The sequence below is a fragment of the Arachis stenosperma genome, chromosome 6, assembly GCF_014773155.1.
Source record: "Arachis stenosperma cultivar V10309 chromosome 6, arast.V10309.gnm1.PFL2, whole genome shotgun sequence".
In the NCBI taxonomy this organism is placed as follows: Eukaryota; Viridiplantae; Streptophyta; class Magnoliopsida; order Fabales; family Fabaceae; genus Arachis; species Arachis stenosperma.
Window position 1 is genome coordinate 881,737 of NC_080382.1, and position 17,975 is coordinate 899,711.

At 32.8% G+C, this 17,975-nt stretch overlaps 2 protein-coding genes across 4 annotated transcripts; both read left to right on the forward strand.

The window, feature by feature from the left end:
* The first annotated feature begins 620 nt into the window (after positions 1–620).
* Positions 621–9,406, forward strand: LOC130935243 (pleiotropic drug resistance protein 1-like). Its single transcript, XM_057864884.1, has 24 exons — positions 621–1,008; positions 1,826–1,946; positions 2,036–2,124; positions 2,221–2,305; positions 2,389–2,548; positions 2,848–2,924; positions 3,027–3,080; positions 3,177–3,267; positions 3,351–3,652; positions 3,755–4,036; positions 4,124–4,440; positions 4,539–4,699; positions 4,798–4,901; positions 4,996–5,152; positions 5,238–5,363; positions 5,454–5,575; positions 5,662–5,994; positions 6,078–6,368; positions 6,455–6,538; positions 6,640–6,773; positions 6,982–7,209; positions 7,304–7,475; positions 7,699–7,953; positions 8,837–9,406. Exons 1-24 carry the CDS (start codon positions 695–697, stop codon positions 9,104–9,106), a joined length of 4,329 nt encoding a protein of 1,442 aa, XP_057720867.1. The 5' UTR covers positions 621–694; the 3' UTR covers positions 9,107–9,406.
* Positions 9,407–14,123: 4,717 nt separating this feature from the next.
* LOC130933050 (phenylacetaldehyde synthase) lies at positions 14,124–17,712 on the forward strand. 3 transcript variants are annotated; one of them, XR_009067591.1, is made up of 13 exons: positions 14,124–14,302; positions 14,416–14,554; positions 14,635–14,707; positions 15,103–15,333; positions 15,428–15,591; positions 15,718–15,858; positions 15,942–16,001; positions 16,207–16,371; positions 16,450–16,506; positions 16,567–16,631; positions 16,710–16,833; positions 16,942–17,271; positions 17,357–17,470. XR_009067591.1 is itself a non-coding variant. In XM_057862551.1 (13 exons), coding segments are annotated over exons 1-13 (1,479 nt in total). In that variant the 5' UTR covers positions 14,124–14,300; the 3' UTR covers positions 17,480–17,712. The 3 variants fall into 3 exon arrangements, 2 of the variants coding, with proteins under 2 accessions (XP_057718534.1, XP_057718535.1); XM_057862551.1 differs by having other exon boundaries at positions 17,137–17,271; positions 17,357–17,712; XM_057862552.1 differs by having other exon boundaries at positions 17,249–17,271; positions 17,357–17,594.
* Positions 17,713–17,975: the final 263 nt, after the last annotated feature.

Here is a 17,975-nt window from a genome sequence, read left to right on the forward strand (position 1 = left end):
AAATTTTTTTTTTAAAATTATAAAAAAATGCATATTTTACAAATAAAAAATATCATTTTAATATTTCTAAAAAAAAATTAGAATTTTTTCTAAAATATATTATTTTTTAACACTGAGAAGAATACATAATCAATGATGTCATCAGTCATCACCTCAGCTACATGCATGAGCTGGCTAATTTTCCATAATCTATATTACAATGTAATCTTTATCCCAAAAAATTGTGTATTATATTTGACCACTCTGCGAGCCTCAACCAACAGAAATTCAACTACATCACGGTTGGATATTCGTAACCACTTCTTTCTTCTCACACACAGTAATCATCCCCCAGCTGTAATAAGATTCTAATTAAAATAAAATAAATAATTGAATACATCGCCGACATCATTTTCGACACCTTTATTGAACATGAAATTTAAAGTAAACGAACTGCATGATGCATAGTTATTCATCTACGTTAAGTAAACCCTCAAATAGCATAATCTCTTTATATTCAATTAAGAGGTTACGAGTTCGAGTCTTCTATCTTTGGCAAAAAAAAAAAAACCTCTCTATATATATGCGCTACACCATTTCTTATTTCACATTCAACCATTGAGCAAGTAACTACTACATACCTTTGCCAACAGAAAACAATAACAAAATAAACAAATAGTAACAACATTTGAGAGAAGTTGGCAAGTTTTGGCGGATGGAGGGTGGAGGGAGTTTTAGGATTGGAAGTTCTTCGATATGGAGGAGTACTGATGCTGACGAGATATTCTCCAGCTCGTTCCGGCAGGAGGACGACGAGGAGGCTCTCAAGTGGGCGGCAATTGAGAGACTTCCCACTGTTTCGCGTCTGAGGAAAGGGTTGCTGGCCTCGCCGGACGGCGGAGGAGTTAGTGAGATTGACATAAAGAAGCTTGGGTTGCAAGAAAAGAGAGAACTCCTTGAGAGGCTAGTCAGGATTGCTGAAGAGGATAATGAGAAGTTCTTGCTCAAGCTCAGGGATCGTATTGATCGGTAATAATAACAATAACCATCATGAATGCTTGCCGATTCAGTTATTTCTATGGGGAATACTCCCATAAAGACGCGTAAAAGCATACGTGTCGCATTATTATTGGACGTATTAATGAGTCGATTATTTTTTAATTTCTTAACAACTTAGAATAAAATCGATTTTTTATAAAATAACAATAAATCTATTTTTTTAGAAATTTAATTGTATTTATAAATTTTTAAGAATTTAAATGTTTGCAAAACAAAAAGTTAGGGGTATATTTATCTTTTTATAAAAAAATTTAATAATATTGATTTAGATTGTGTAATTCGATCGGATCAAATCGAGTCTAATAATTATAATACAGACAATTAGGTTTATTATTGTTGCTATAATAAACTGATTTTATTCTGATTTATTAAAAAATAAATTATTAACCAATTTAATAAAGATGTCCAATAATAACATAACATATGTAAACGTCTTAAAACAATATTTTTAGTGTCTTTATTAAAGTGGTCTCCATATATCCTATTTTTATATATTGCTAGATATGTTAAATTATTCAATATTTTTTAATTATCAACTTTATACGAAAATAACTGTACATGAATTTTTATCTTAAAATTTATTTCTTATTACATTTCATTTAAATGCATATAAGAAGTGATTAATCAATTTTGAATTATTAATGTTAACTTTTATATAGATATTTTACATTATTGTTAAAACTTTCAATTTCCTGCCTATTATTATATTATTCTAAAAAGGAAAAATGCAATTGTCCTAATAGATAATCTTGTTATTTTCTTACTTGTATGATGAATTAAAAACCAGAGTTGGAATTGATCTTCCTACAATAGAGGTCAGATTTGAGCACATGAACATTGAAGCAGAAGTTCATGTAGGAACCAGAGCTTTGCCCACCTTCACCAACTTCATGGTCAATATAGTTGAGGTAAGTAGTATATATAGTGAATTGAAGTTTGCTATATATATTGAAGGAGATAGTAACTTATCTAATATTTTGGTTTCATAATTTTTCAGGGACTGTTGAACACTCTTCATGTACTTCCAAGTAGAAGAGAACACATAAATATACTCCAGGATGTTAGTGGAATAATAAAGCCTGCCAGGTATTTGGAATACAAGATAATCATAGTTATTAATTAGCTAACAACTTTTGTAATCAATATACATAATATCATGTTTCAATTTTCCTCTCTCTTCAGAATGACATTGCTTTTGGGCCCACCAAGTTCTGGAAAAACCACACTCCTGTTGGCTCTGGCAGGAAAACTTGATCCAAAATTAAAGGTTAGGACATGAAAAAATACACAGACAAATCATTTTTTTTTTAATTTGGTCTAGCAAATAATTAAGTGTTGCTTCTGTATCAGTTTAATGGAAAGGTGACCTATAATGGACAAGGGATGAATGAGTTTGTGCCCCAAAGAACTGCTGCATATGTGAGTCAAAATGATCTTCATATTGGAGAAATGACTGTCAGAGAAACACTGGCTTTCTCTGCAAGATGCCAAGGAGTTGGACCTCGTTATGGTTAGTCCAAATTAAATTATGCTTTTTCTTTCTTATTTTGCTCATAGTTTCAGCAAAGAAGAGTGCTAGGGTCAGCAGATTTTGTGATTTATAGTTATCAATTAACCATCATTAGTATTTTTAATGGTGTGAGATTACTCACTTTTCTTTTGCTGGTTAAGTGCTTTTGCTGGTTAAGTGTTAGTCAAATTTTAATAAAAGTGCTAACTCCTAAACTTTCTCTTAAGAAAATTTAACATTGAAAACAAATGTTGACCGTTGACTTTTGCCAATGTCTTAATACTTTTGGCATTTTGCAGACCTGCTAGCAGAATTGTCAAGAAGAGAAAAAGAGGCCAATATCAAGCCTGATCCAGATATTGATGTCTACATGAAGGTAAAAGATAAATTAGTTATCTTGAAACTACTTGTTTTCCTTATAAACAGAAATTATTGATAATTACTAGTTAATTGTCTTTTTTTGAATTATAATACTCAGGCTGTAGCAACTGAAGGCCAGAAAGCAAATTTCATTACAGATTATGTCCTAAGGGTAAAATTTATAATTTCAAAGTCACTCTCTAATCATCATGTACTCATCATAATATTCTGTTCTGAAGTGTTTTGTTTCTTTTCTAAACCTATGCAGATTCTGGGATTGGAGGTATGTGCTGATACTGTGGTAGGAAATGCAATGTTAAGAGGTATCTCTGGTGGACAAAAGAAACGTGTTACAACAGGTAAAACAGAACCAGAGGTTTCAATCTTGAAATATATTGATTATGTGAGAGTTTTTTAATAACAATAAGCTATATAAATATAGGGGAGATGCTGGTAGGACCAGCTAAAGCTCTTTTCATGGATGAAATCTCCACTGGTTTGGACAGTTCAACAACTTTCCAGATTGTGAATTCACTCAAGCAATATGTTCACATTCTCAAGGGAACCGCCGTCATCTCACTGCTGCAGCCAGCACCAGAGACTTACAATCTCTTTGATGACATTATTCTACTCTCTGATAGCCACATTGTGTACCAAGGTCCCCGTGAAAATGTGCTCGAGTTTTTCGAATCCATGGGGTTTAAATGTCCTGAGAGGAAAGGTGTGGCAGACTTTTTGCAAGAGGTGAGTAGTATCATTATACCTTTCAATTATGTTTACTTGCCAAAATGGTAAGGTTATGTCATCTATGTGATCTTAACTTTGCAAACTATTATTATGTTATAGGTGACATCAAGGAAAGATCAAGAACAATATTGGGTTCACAAAGATCAGCCATATAGATTTGTCACATCCAAAGAGTTTGCTGATGCATTTCAATCATTTCATGTTGGGAGAAGACTTGGTGATGAACTTAGTACTGAGTTTGACAAGTCTAAGAGCCACCCTGCTGCTTTGACAACCAAAAAATATGGAGTTGGAAAATGGGAACTCCTAAAAGCTTGCTTAGCAAGAGAATATTTACTTATGAAGCGCAATTCATTCGTCTACACCTTCAAGCTTTGCCAAGTATGAAGCTTCTAACTTGGAAAGTTTAATTAGTTAATGCATGTTTTTCATATCCACTTTCTAATTTCTTCATCCTGCCTTCATCAGCTTGCTGTAATGGCAATCATTGCAATGACAATCTTCCTCCGAACGGAGATGCACCGAGATTCAGTGACACATGGTGGTATATATACAGGTGCATTGTTCTACAGTGTTGTGGTGATTATGTTCAATGGTCTGGCTGAGCTTTCTATGGTAGTTTCAAGGCTTCCTGTTTTCTACAAGCAAAGGGAACATCTTTTCTTCCCTTCATGGGCATTTGCTCTTCCTGCATGGATCCTCAAAATCCCAATGACTTTTGTGGAGGTTGGAGTTTGGGTCTTCCTAACCTACTATGTCATTGGTTTTGATCCAGATGTTGGAAGGTAATACAAAGAACTATATTTCAAGCAAATTCAAATTTTTTGGACAATGTTTTTTAGTACCAAATACTGATACTAATTCTTGTGTCTACTTGATGCAGATTTTTCAGGCAATACCTTCTTCTTGTACTAGTAAACCAGATGGCTTCTTCGTTGTTTCGATTTATTGCAGCAGTAGGTAGAGAAATGACAGTGGCTCTAACATTTGGATCATTTGCTTTAGCAATCCTTTTTGCCATGAGTGGTTTCGTCTTGTCGAAAGGTATCAATAATCATAGATAATAAACAAAACAAAACAAAACAATCTTAGTCTTTATGACATTATGTTCTGTAGTAACATCTTTTGCTTTATGCCTACAGAAAACATAAAAAAATGGTGGCTTTGGGGATTTTGGATGTCACCTATGATGTATGGACAAAATGGGATAGCAAACAATGAGTTCCTGGGGAAGAGATGGGGACATGTATGTTTCTAACTAAAGCATTTGTTCAGCTTTTTTTGCCTTTCTTGTATCACAAGAATGATCTAATGTTTGTTTATGTTGTCTCATGAAAAAGGTTCTACCTGGTTCAAATGAAACTCTAGGAATTCAAGTTTTGAAGTCGCGCGGATTCTTTACTCAGTCTTACTGGTATTGGATAGCTGTTGGAGCCTTGATTGGATACACCTTAATCTTTAACTTTGGTTACATTCTCGCTCTCACTTACTTGGATCGTAAGTTTCTTTCTTCGCCTTAATGTTTACTAAACCAACTTCAGAACAGAAGTTTTGTACTAATATCACAAAATTGATTATGCAGCACTTGGGAAGCATCAGTCTGTAAAATCAGAAGAAAGTAAAAGCAATGAAGAAAATGATGGTAGTAAAAAAGGAACTAATGCTTTGAAGTTCTTGAGACATAGCTTTTCTCATCACTCAAATAGAGGTACTTCATCTCATTAAAACTAAGCCTCTAACAGCTTGTATCTGCATAATATAGTTGATCAACAATTCACATATTGGATTCATTTTACAGTGGTAAACGGAGAGAGTGTAAGTGGAAGCATTACTCCTCATAATAGAAGAGGAATGGTTCTTCCTTTTGAGCCACATTCCATCACCTTTGATGAAGTAACATATGCTGTTGACATGCCACAGGTAATGCAGAAACATATCATTGTATTCAAATTTCAAATCATTATTGTGTAATAATTTTTAAAAGAATCTTTGCACTAAATATGCAGGCTATGAAGGATCGCGGCGTTGTTGAGGATAGGTTGGTTCTTTTGAAGGGTGTTAGTGGAGCTTTTAGGCCAGGTGTTCTCACTGCTCTAATGGGAGTCACTGGTGCTGGAAAAACAACTCTGATGGATGTACTTGCTGGTAGAAAAACTGGAGGCTATATTGGAGGGAACATCACAGTTTCAGGGTATCCAAAGAAGCAAGAAACATTTGCAAGGATTTCCGGATACTGCGAGCAAAACGATATCCACTCTCCTAATGTAACTGTATATGAATCCTTGCTCTATTCAGCATGGCTTAGATTGTCCCCAGATATTGATGCTAAAACCAGAAAGGTTGGTATATGAATCTAAAGCCTTTAGGCTTTGGTGATGTTACTAATTAAGTTTGAGACTAACTGATTAATGCATGGTTATAGATGTTCATTGAGGAAGTGATGGAACTTGTGGAGTTGAAACCACTAAGGCATGCTTTGGTTGGATTGCCTGGTATTAGTGGTTTGTCCACAGAACAACGGAAAAGGTTGACGATTGCGGTCGAGTTGGTGGCGAATCCTTCTATAATATTCATGGATGAGCCAACTTCAGGGCTGGATGCAAGAGCTGCTGCAATTGTTATGAGAACAGTTAGGAACACAGTTGACACAGGAAGAACTGTTGTCTGTACCATTCATCAGCCTAGCATTGATATTTTTGAATCTTTTGATGAGGTAAAAAAACTTGAAAAATAAACATATCAATTTTAATCTGTTCTCTTCTGTTACTGAGTTTATATTCTTTTTCCATTGAAACACAGCTTCTGCTAATGAAGCAAGGTGGACAAGAGATATATGTTGGACCACTTGGGCATCATTCTTCCACTTTAATTAGCTACTTTGAGGTAGAAAATGGAAATGTTATGCAGAAAATTAAAATGAAAAATATTGAATTATATATCTAAAATGAAATAAATTCACTCATATGCACACATTTGTCTTGAAGGGAATCCAAGGTGTTAATAAGATTAAAGATGGCTATAATCCAGCAACATGGATGCTAGAAGTCACAAATTCAGCTAAAGAACATGAATTGGGGATTGATTTCTCTGAGGTGTATAAAAAATCAGATTTATACAGGTATTTTTCTATTCTAATTTCTACAAGGTGGAAACTCAGGTACAGTTGACTTCACGTAAAGTTGATAACTGAGAGTCGTTAGATGATTTGACTGATTGGACTAAATTTTCATCTAGCGGGTTTCAGCTATCAATTTGAAGTAAAGTCGACTGTACCTGAGTTTTCTAAAATATTGCATAGGATATTTGCTGATTTTGTTTTGGTTCAGGAGAAACAAAGAACTTATTAAAGAATTGAGTACTCCGGCTCCTGGTTCCAAAGACCTTTATTTTCCTACACAATTCTCAAGGTCCTTTTTCACACAATGCTTGGCTTGCTTGTGGAAACAACATTGGTCTTACTGGCGCAATCCGCTGTACACTGCCATAAGATTTCTTTACTCAACCGCGGTGGCTTTAGTGCTTGGAAGCATGTTTTGGAACCTTGGCTCCACAATGTAAGATCAAACTAGGAACTAGGACATCGTTTCCGCTATAAACTAATGTAATTTGTTTGATCTAAAATTAAATCTTCACCCTAAATTATTGCAGTAAAAAGCAACAAGATCTTTCCAATGCCATGGGTTCCATGTATGCTGCTGTTCTCCTTATTGGTATTAAGAATGCTAATGCCGTGCAGCCGGTAGTTGCAGTCGAGAGAACAGTCTTTTATAGAGAAAGAGCAGCCGGAATGTATTCAGCTTTGCCGTATGCTTTTGCTCAGGCAAGTAATTCTACGCCTCACATAATTAGATAAGACTTAGTTTTTTGTAAAGGTAAAAATTCAGGTGAAGTCGACTTTACGTGAAGTTGATACCTGAGAGCCGTTAGATGAAAAACGGTTCTCAGGTATCAACTTCACCTGAAGTCGACTGCACCTGAATTTCCACATTTTGTAAATAATGAACGTCTTCCTCTTCTTTTCTAACTTTCATCTTCTTTTGCAGGTTCTAATTGAGGTCCCATATGTTCTTTCACAGGCATTGGTGTATGGCATTATAGTTTATGCAATGATTGGTTTTGAGTGGACAGTGACTAAGGTTTTCTGGTACTTATTCTTCATGTATTTCACCTTCTTGTACTTCACTTACTATGGCATGATGTCAGTTGCTATGACTCCAAATCAACACATCTCTACTATAGTTGCTTCTGCTTTCTACTCAGTGTGGAATCTCTTCTCAGGATTCATAATCCCAAGACCAGTAAGTTCTGACTTCCTTAGTTGCTATCACATTAAATGGATGCATCTTGCTACTTACAACATTATGAGAAATACGTATAGGACTTTGTTAGGTACACAATGATTTTTGTGAACAATGAACTCTAAAATTGGTCCAATAAAATAAAAACATACTATACTTCTAAATTATCTACCTAAATTTTACTATTAGGATAACCATCCGCACAACTAGTAAATTGAATATCCGATATATCCATTATTTACATTGTTTAATATTTTCATTCTTTACTTATATTTTTCCATTCTTATATTCTCTTGTATTATGTTTAATGCGAATTGCAGAAATATTTATAACTATTTATATCTATCTATTATATTTAAAAATGACATAAAATATGTAGTTATAAATATTTCTAAAGTACGTACTAATTTACTTTTTAATTTGTATATGGTTTTAGGTTTGGTAATTTTTAAAAGAATGGTGTAATATCATTATTTACTAATATATAGTATTTAGAATTTGCTGTTAATGTATTATATTTTTTAAAATTTAAAAATAATAAAAAACAATTCTTCTCGGCAAATTGTATTTTTAAAATATTAAAAATAAAAATACAATTCTCTGTTGACGAATTCACTTTTTAAAAATTGAAAAAAATAAAAATTGACAATTTATCTCCGACGAATTTATATTTTGTAATTTGTTTTCGACGAATTTTATTTGCCCCATATTTTTTAAAATTACCCAACAATCTAATTTTTCAGGATTTCATCTCCTAACAAATCATATAAAAAAATTTTGCCCGCATTAATTGTCCTCTAAAATCATATAAGTATTTTTAGTAATATGGTTAATAACTTTTGAATTTAATATTAATATATATTTTATTTGCATTGCTCATCAGAGTATTCCAATATGGTGGAGATGGTACTATTGGTTAAATCCAGTGGCTTGGAGTTTGTATGGTTTGGTGGCATCACAATATGGAGATTTGCAAGGAAGCATTGAATCCAATGATGGAAGTAAACCAAAAATTGAGGACTTTTTGAGACATTACTTTGGCTTCAGGCATGATTTCTTGGGAGTGGTTGCAGCTGTGGTTGTTGGATTTGGAGCACTTTTTGCATTCTCATTTGCTATATCAGTGAAGACATTTAACTTCCAAAGGCGCTAAGGTTAATGCCATGTTAATATTGTAAATGTGAAAAATGTTGAAATTAGTCCTACATTAAAAAATGAAAAATCAATTTATTTGACACTTTAAAATTATGTTCTCTCAATTAATTCTTTTCGGAAGTCTCCCAATAATCAAGAACTCTCCACGGTTTCAAGATTTTGTTAGAGGATGTTCCACTTAATTAGTTTGTACGGAATTGTCTCGTTATATATGTATAGGTATAGCTTTATGTATTCTTTCTTTCTTTCCTTCTTTTTTATTATTTTATTTGTCAATACAAATGTATATCATATTAGCATGAATAGCAAGAATAACATTCGATATAATTCATGAATGACTGATTCATTTTTTTCTTTTATTATCCAAAAAAAAATATATAAATCTATTTTGCCACGTCAAATTTTTCTCCAAGATTGCATAACTTAATTTTATTCTTTGTATTATTACTTTAAGATTCTTTTTATTTTTTTATTCTCATAATATTTATTTTTTAAATATTTTATATTTTTATATTCTTTTATACTTTACTTTTATATAAATTATTATATGTCTTTAATATTAATATTATTTCTCCTCAATATATAAAATTATTCTATGTCTTTAATGTTAATATTATTTCTCTTCAATAAATATAAATTGAATAATAAAACATAATTTATCATCTCTTTTTATACTTGATGGGAATCAGTGCCTAAGAAAATGGAGAGTTGAATCTTAATCCCTTTTTGCTGAATATTAATTTTTGATTTTTTAAAAGAACTTCAGGAGATTTTATACTTTTGTTTCGTGCTGAGTTGGGAGACACTTTTGTTTTGTCTCGTATCACTTTTGTTTTTGTCTCCTGACAAACAGATACAGAGAAAGGAGTAGAGAAGAAGAATTGACACCAGATATATTCTGCTTCAACTACTAGGTGCAATGTAGCCTATATCCACTCTCCATCACAACAATAATAGAATTTCACTATGTTTTCACAACATTACATATACCAATTTCTTCCTAGGAATTACCCATTCATATTTAGGACAAATCCAAATTCTAACTGCAATCTGAACTTGACTAGACCTCAATCTAGCTTTCAACGGCAAAGTGCTAACCCAATTTGTAAGGGAATCTCCATAGGATCATAACACACAACAGATAGATGTACAAAGAAACTCTAAGACATCTATGACTTTTTCTTTAATTTTGATAATTGCTTTTTTTCTCTCACTAGCTTTTTCTTACAAATCTCACAATGTTTGCCTTTTTCATCATGAGACTCAGACAGATAAAACTAAGAAAAAGAAAACAAAATGAACACCATTGAAGGAGAAGAATTCAGGAAACTCGAGTAGTTATGAGAACTCTATGCTTTCATTTACTCTCCTTGATCTCAACCTTTGGCCATTCACCCTTAATATAGAAAGATGAAACTTTCAAGGTTGAAACCGGTTCAACCAACCCAGCAACTTTTTCTCCAAGATAGGCTAAGTCACGGTTTGAACAAAGGGAAGAGAGAGGAAAAACTGAAACTACATACACGTACTTCTCTCAACCTTTTTCATCTATTTTCTTTAATTTTGGCCATTAATCTTGACTTTGACCCCAAGAATTGATTTTGAACGTGAATGAGCGTCTGATCCAGGATGGCTTCAAGCTTTTCATTTTTGCTTCTTCCCTACCTAAGACTCAGAGGCTATCTTCTTCACAAAAATGGAAATAAATTTTTATTGTGCCTTCAAGATGATTTGCTTCATGAACCGAGACCGATCTCTTCCTTTCTTGGCAACAAAATCTTGAAACCTTTCTTCAAATCTTTTCTTCTGTGGAGAAAATTTTTCATAGACTTTTCTGTGACTTCTTATTTCTTCTATCTTCTTCTTCTCTGATAGATTGAAGCGATTGAAAGCAAGAGAGAGGAGAGATAAGAGAAAGAAAACTTTCGAATGAAGCATTAAATGGAATTAAACCAAATTGAATTCCCACTTTCATCACTCAAGACATAAAGTAACGTGTAAAATTTTTAATATGATTAAATCAAATTGAATTTTAACTTCCAATTAGCAAGGCATAAAGTCACGTGTTAGACTATTGGTTTCTTTAGAAAGCTTCCTTGTGATCACGGAATGGTTTATGAAGGCTTTGGGCCAATTTTAGTTTTTTTGCCTTTTAGCCACTTGAAGTGAATAAATATTATTGGGCTAAACATGTTTAGTAACTAAATTGACCTTTCATCATTTGGGCCAAGAAACAATTTTATTTTTCTTCTTGCACACTAACAAAAATATCAAACAAACTATTGGAATACCAAAGAAAAAAAATAAACACTTAATAATAATTTTAATAATTTTCTATTTTAATAATGTTTGATCATCATTTCAGTTTTTCAAACTCAACAATCCCCTCCTTGATGACAAACATTATTAAACTGAATTGAAAGGGTTAGGATTGAGTACTTCCCTTTGAAGATCTTCAAAAATCTTCCATTTTCTTTTGTTCAATAAGCTCCTCCTTGATGTGTGTCTGATAAACAAAATTTTCAAGAAAGCAAATATTGTATACAAGTTTCAATCGGTTCCTAAAGATTAAAAATTTAAAATAGCGAAACCTTTTGAAACTGAGTCAATTTTTCACAAAAATATGCTTTTCAAACCTCATAAACACATGTCAAGATAATCAAGGCTCAAGATGTCATACATCCTACTAAAATTAGAATGCACAAAATAAAATAAAATTAGAGTACAAATAAAATAAGAGTATCAAAACAGGACAGCCAATATCAAAACAGGGTAGCCAATTGTTGAAACAAAATAATTTCAATTCAGTCATTTTTCTTTTTTTTTTTCCTTTTGTTGTTTATTTTTCTCCCCCATTTATCATCAAGGAGGGACACTTGCAAGCACAAGGAATTAACCAGTGCTGCCCAAAATGATTCATACATAAAAAATAGTATCAAAGCTAAGTTTAATACAGTCATTCAAGTCAAATGAAAAATAGTTCAACTGAATCAAATAACAAGAGAGCAGAATAAAGTGCATTCATTGGCAGCAATAAGGAGCGAACTAGGCATTAGAAGATTCAGCGTCAGATTCCAGCATATCCTCTTTTTCTTCGGAATGGGTTATGTCCTTGTCAACAGATTCCAAATGCTCAAGAAGCAAGTTCACCCGTTCATGAGACGTTATCCAAACTTTATCATTTTCAAATGCATGCTATCGAGCATCTTTGTAAGATTTTACTATTAGCTTGGACATGCTTAAAAGCTCTAAGAGGATATTTTTTTATCATTCCAGAAATGAGATGCTTGTATGATTCAAAAGTTCCAGAGGGAACACTCTTATCTTTACTCTCAGATAAAACAGATGCCTTTGTTCCTTTAGCCTTTTGTTTTGGCAGATTTGGGAACACTCCCCACCCTTGATAGTCGAGATCCTATTCTCCACAGGCTCATTACTGAGATCAACATAAAAGTACTCAAACATACACGTTAAAAACATGTTATAAAGCAGATTGCTCTTTTTATCACTGTAAACACATTTCTATATGTGCCGTATCATCAAATAATAGCAGTGTGTATTGTGTAAAACAAAAGAATGATATTATTATTTTTTAATTTGATATTATCATGATTTTATAGTTTTATAAATTATTTTTTTATTGTTTTATTTTCTATAATGATTAAGAAAGTTATTAAAAAAAAATTAAAAATACATATAATAAAAAATGAAATTATTAATTAATAAAAAATGAAAATATTTGCATTCTAGATAAGATTACAATTTGTAATAGTACAAATATAATTTTTAATATCAATTGAAAAATTATAACATAATTCAATTTTTTTTTCTCCTTGATATTTGATTAAGCAAACAAATGACGCACAAATCCAATATTATTATTATGGAAGCAAGTGAATCTAATAGTAGAGCAAGCAAAATTAGAGAATGACAATTGAGGAATGCTAGCGGTCATAATTTTGGTATTTTGTAATCATTAATTGGTCATTAATAATATTTTTAATAATGTGAGATTATATCTAATAGTGAGAAATCACTCACTTTTAGTTTAATGGTTAAATACTTACAAAAAAATACAAAAATTGCTGGTCCTTCAGACTTTTTTTATGACAATTTTTTAAAGAAAACTATTGTGACGAATTTATAGACTATTTAAAGTGTCAGTAGCCAATTGAAAAACTACTTTGACTCTTTTTAATATATTATTTAATAGAATCTGTAACTTGTTAACCATCAAATACAATCCAGTTATTATAAAATCAATAATTATTTTAAATATTATATTAAATTGCTTTTATATTACAATTTTAGCTTTTCAGCTCCACAAACTATAAAAAAAACCTCCCCAAACTATAACAGATTTAATTAATAACTTTAACGTAATATTAACAAAAGCAATTGCAACAATTATTGATATTACATAAAACTACTTTTATTTCTCATATTAATTTAGTATGAATATGACTACTGTAATTAGGTATTTTTTAAATATTATTTTTTATTTAATTTTAAAAAAATAAAAAATAAATAAAGTTTGAGAGATAATGAATTATTTGTACAATATGTACAATGGATTATTGAGTTATAAAATGAATATCCGAATAAACATCCGAGTACTAGTGATAATAAACATCTTCCCAAAAGTTTTATTGATTTTGGGGTTCACAAAAAATCAAACTCTTGACCTTTCAGATCTAGAGCTCTAATACGATGTTATGATACCACTCGTCCCAAAAGTTTCAGCTGATGGGAAAAGATAACACTAATGGTCATATCTCTAATACTTCCTAAACTTCCATTGTACACCTTGTATAAATATTTCATTGAGTTCTCATGCTTTTTCATATTTAAATTAATTAAATAATAATAAATTTTTGAAAAGACCGAATAAAAGCTAAAAAAGTTAAAAGGACAACTAACATTTTTCGAATATGACTAGTTTATTGTAAATAATGCAACCAAATAACGAAAAAAAAAAAAGAAAATGAACTAATTAAAAAAAATGCTAATCCACTAATTTCTACATTTGCAATTAAGATTCAAAAACATCATCACCAACCAACCAACCCAACCACTTCTACATATAATAAAGATTCAAAAACGGCATCTGCGGCCTGCACCATATATAGCAGGATACTGGGATTATATAGCCACCTGAACTCACTTTGCAACTGAAATCATTCCAACTCCCAATGTGAGTCATAAACGTGTCAGACTCTCTCCCAATGTATATTTGTATTTGTAATTATTATTCTGTGTTTTACTTACTTTCATTGAATTGAATGTGTTTCTCTGATTGCTGAGTAGGGAAGAAGAACAACAAAGCAGTGGCATATTGAGGTCCATGGACGCGGAGCAACTCAGAGAGCATGCACATAAGATGGTTGATTTTATTGCTGACTACTACAAAACCATTGAGACTTTCCCAGTTCTCAGCCAAGTTCAGGTTAGTTCATTATCATAGACGAGTAGATTCTTGATTCATCATTGTGAATATTCTGTTTGATTTTACTCCCACCGTTGCAGCCAGGTTATCTTGAAAAGCTCTTACCGGATTCTGCTCCTGATTATCCTGAAACACTGGAGCATGTTTTGAATGGTGAAATTTCTTACAAGTTTTGTTGTGTTACCTGATTTTTATTTTATTAGTTTAATGTTAATGGTAATTAATTATAGCAGGAGTACATAAGGTTTTTCATTTTTCTGTTTTTTTTTTCTTCATTCATTGAAAATTATCAAAATATATAATTCATTATCATCAACATTAAACTAATAAAAAAAATAATCTAGGTAACATGTTGTGTTAATCTCCAGAGTGTGTCAGGGGATTTGCTAACCATTTATGTTCTTCTTCCTAACCCTTTATACTTTTGGGATTAATGATTTCATGACTAGTTCGTATGTTAAAGAATTACTCTATGATGGATGCTGATTTTCGCTTCCCCTTTTTGTTTGGAGTTAGCTGAATGAACCATGTCATGTGTGATGTTGCAGATGTACAGGAAAAGATTTTGCCAGGGGTAACACATTGGCAAAGCCCCAATTATTTTGCATATTTTCCTTCCAACAGTAGCATTGCTGGATTTCTTGGAGAAATGCTCAGTGCTGGTTTCAACATTGTCGGTTTCAGCTGGATAACTTCTCCGGCCGCAACAGAACTCGAAACCATTGTTCTCGATTGGCTTGCTAAGGCACTTAAGCTGCCTCATGATTTCCATTCTACTGGTGAGGTCTTGGTCTGTAAATTTAGGGGATTAGGACACTTTCAAGTACTTGCCATTCCCCTAAATGGGAATTCATTTTAGAAATTGTATTGCAGGGCAAGGTGGTGGAGTTATTCAAGGAACAGCGAGTGAAGCAGTACTAGTTGTCTTGTTGGCTGCTCGCGACAAGATCTTAAGGACGGTCGGAAAAGACGCTCTTCCTAAGCTTGTGACATATGCATCTGATCAAACACACTCTTCTCTACTAAAAGCCTGCCAGGTACCTTCAATGAAACATAAGATTTGAGAAGGCTTCTCATAAGGATCCTATATAAGTCCTAGCATTGAACCTTGAAGGATACAGTTTTATGATTATTGTTAACCGGTTTTTACTTTGCATTGGCAGATAGGTGGACTTAATCCTGAGCTTTGCAGGTCACTAAAAACTGATGCTTCAACAAATTATGCGCTTTCTCCTGAAGTATTTTCTGAAGCAGTTTCAAGGGACATTGCTAATGGTCTTATACCATTTTTCTTATGTGCTACTGTAAGAACTAAGGCTTATGATATCAGTTTTAGGAAATTATTTTTAGTAGATTTGATTTCTTAACATATCTGATACAAATGCAGGTTGGTACAACTTCATCAACTGCTATTGATCCTCTACCTGAATTGGGGAAAATTACTAAGGTAATGTATTTGATTGAATGGGTGATAAAACTTGCTGAATAACATGGAAGCCTTCTTGTATGAAATGATCACACTCAATCTAGAGTTCAGTCCTTGTTTGCATCATTTTTTTAAAATATTAAACTTTTGGAAGAGATGGTTCATGACTGTGCTGTTTGATTCCTAGAACATCTAATAATGATTGTTTTCATTCTCTAATTGGCAGGTCAAAAACATTTGGTTTCATGTTGATGCTGCTTATGCTGGAAGTGCTTGTTTATGTCCAGAGTATCGACACCATCTCAATGGTGTCGAAGAAGCAGACTCATTCAACATGAATGCGCATAAATGGCTCTTGACAAACTTTGACTGTTCACTACTTTGGGTTAAGGTATCTGTATAACACATCCCTTTCCCCCTCAATCTTCTCTCTGCATCTTTATTTGTAACTGATAGTGAGTTGATACAGGATAGAAGTGCTCTGATTCAATCACTATCTACAAACCCGGAGTATCTGAAAAACAAGGTAAATTTTCTTTGTCCTCTTCTTACATAAAATTGAATATTTATACTGTTGAACTTACAGGCCTCTCAAGGAAATATGGTCATAGATTACAAAGATTGGCAAATTCCCCTGGGGCGTCGCTTTAGGTTTGCATGATCTGAATTTTGTCCTTGTTACTTATTAACATTACATTACATGTTTAACATTTTCTAAATGAGCACCAGATCGTTAAAACTGTGGATGGTGATGCGTCTCTACGGATTGGAAGGTCTGCGAAATCACACGAGGAACCACATTAATCTGGCTGCTTATTTTGAGGACCTTGTTGGTCAGGATCCAAGGTTCAAGGTATTCTCTCTTATCCTTCATTTCTTAATTTATTTAACTCCACAATGCATCATATCAAATATAATCAAATATCATCTAGCGGCTCTCAAGTATCAACTTCACGTGAAGTCGACTGCACGTGAGTTTCCACCTCTTCTTTGGTGAAAACTCAGGTGAAGTCAACTTCACATGAAGTTGATATCTGAGAGTCGTTAGATGAAAATTTAGTCAAATCAGTCAAATCATCTAGCGGCTCTCAAGTATCAACTTCACGTGAAGTCGACTGCACGTGAGTTTCCACCTTCTTCTTTACATGATATGCAGGTTGTTACGCCTCGCACATTCTCTTTAGTCTGTTTTCGGCTTTTGCCTCTGGCTAACACAGAAGATACTAATAAACTGAACCGTGATCTACTTGACTCGGTGAATTCAACAGGAAGTGTTTTCATAACACACACGGTATGCATAAGAAGCATTTAGTGTTGTTCTTGGTTCCACACTTTCACCTATTTTCTGTCCCTTGATGGTATCCAATTATGTGCAGGTTCTTTCAGGTCAGTTCATTCTGCGTTTTGCAGTAGGAGCACCATTGACAGAACAGAGGCACGTCGACACAGCATGGCGAATTTTGCAAGAAAAGGCCACTGCTTTGCTTGGGAGTTTGTAGGATGAAACTACCCTTAGCATCATTTCAACAATTTGTTTTGAGACATCCATATTAATGTTTCACTTGAGAACTTAAGTTTTGTTTCTTAGTGTTTAAATGCTCAATAAAAGGGAAAAAAATCCTGTCATGTGTAAAAACCAAGACCTATATATATACTGAAATATTTTGCTGCTTAAGCAGATATTAAATAACAGCGCTTAATCTGCAAAACCTAACATAGGCTGAGTTGTTTAAATGTGATGTTTTAGATTTGATCTCTAAGACCTGTATATTTTGTCCTACAGTATTTCCAACCCACCAGAACTAATACTAATTTGTTATGGATAGAAATTTTATTTAAACATTTGGTGTTAGGTCAATAAATTGCTGTATGCATAAGGTAGAATTTGAACTCCAAACACTTATTTAAACACACTAATAAACTAACTACTAGGTTAACCCAAATTAATTTTAAGAGTTATATATTACAACATATATTGTGACTTTTAGTTATTGA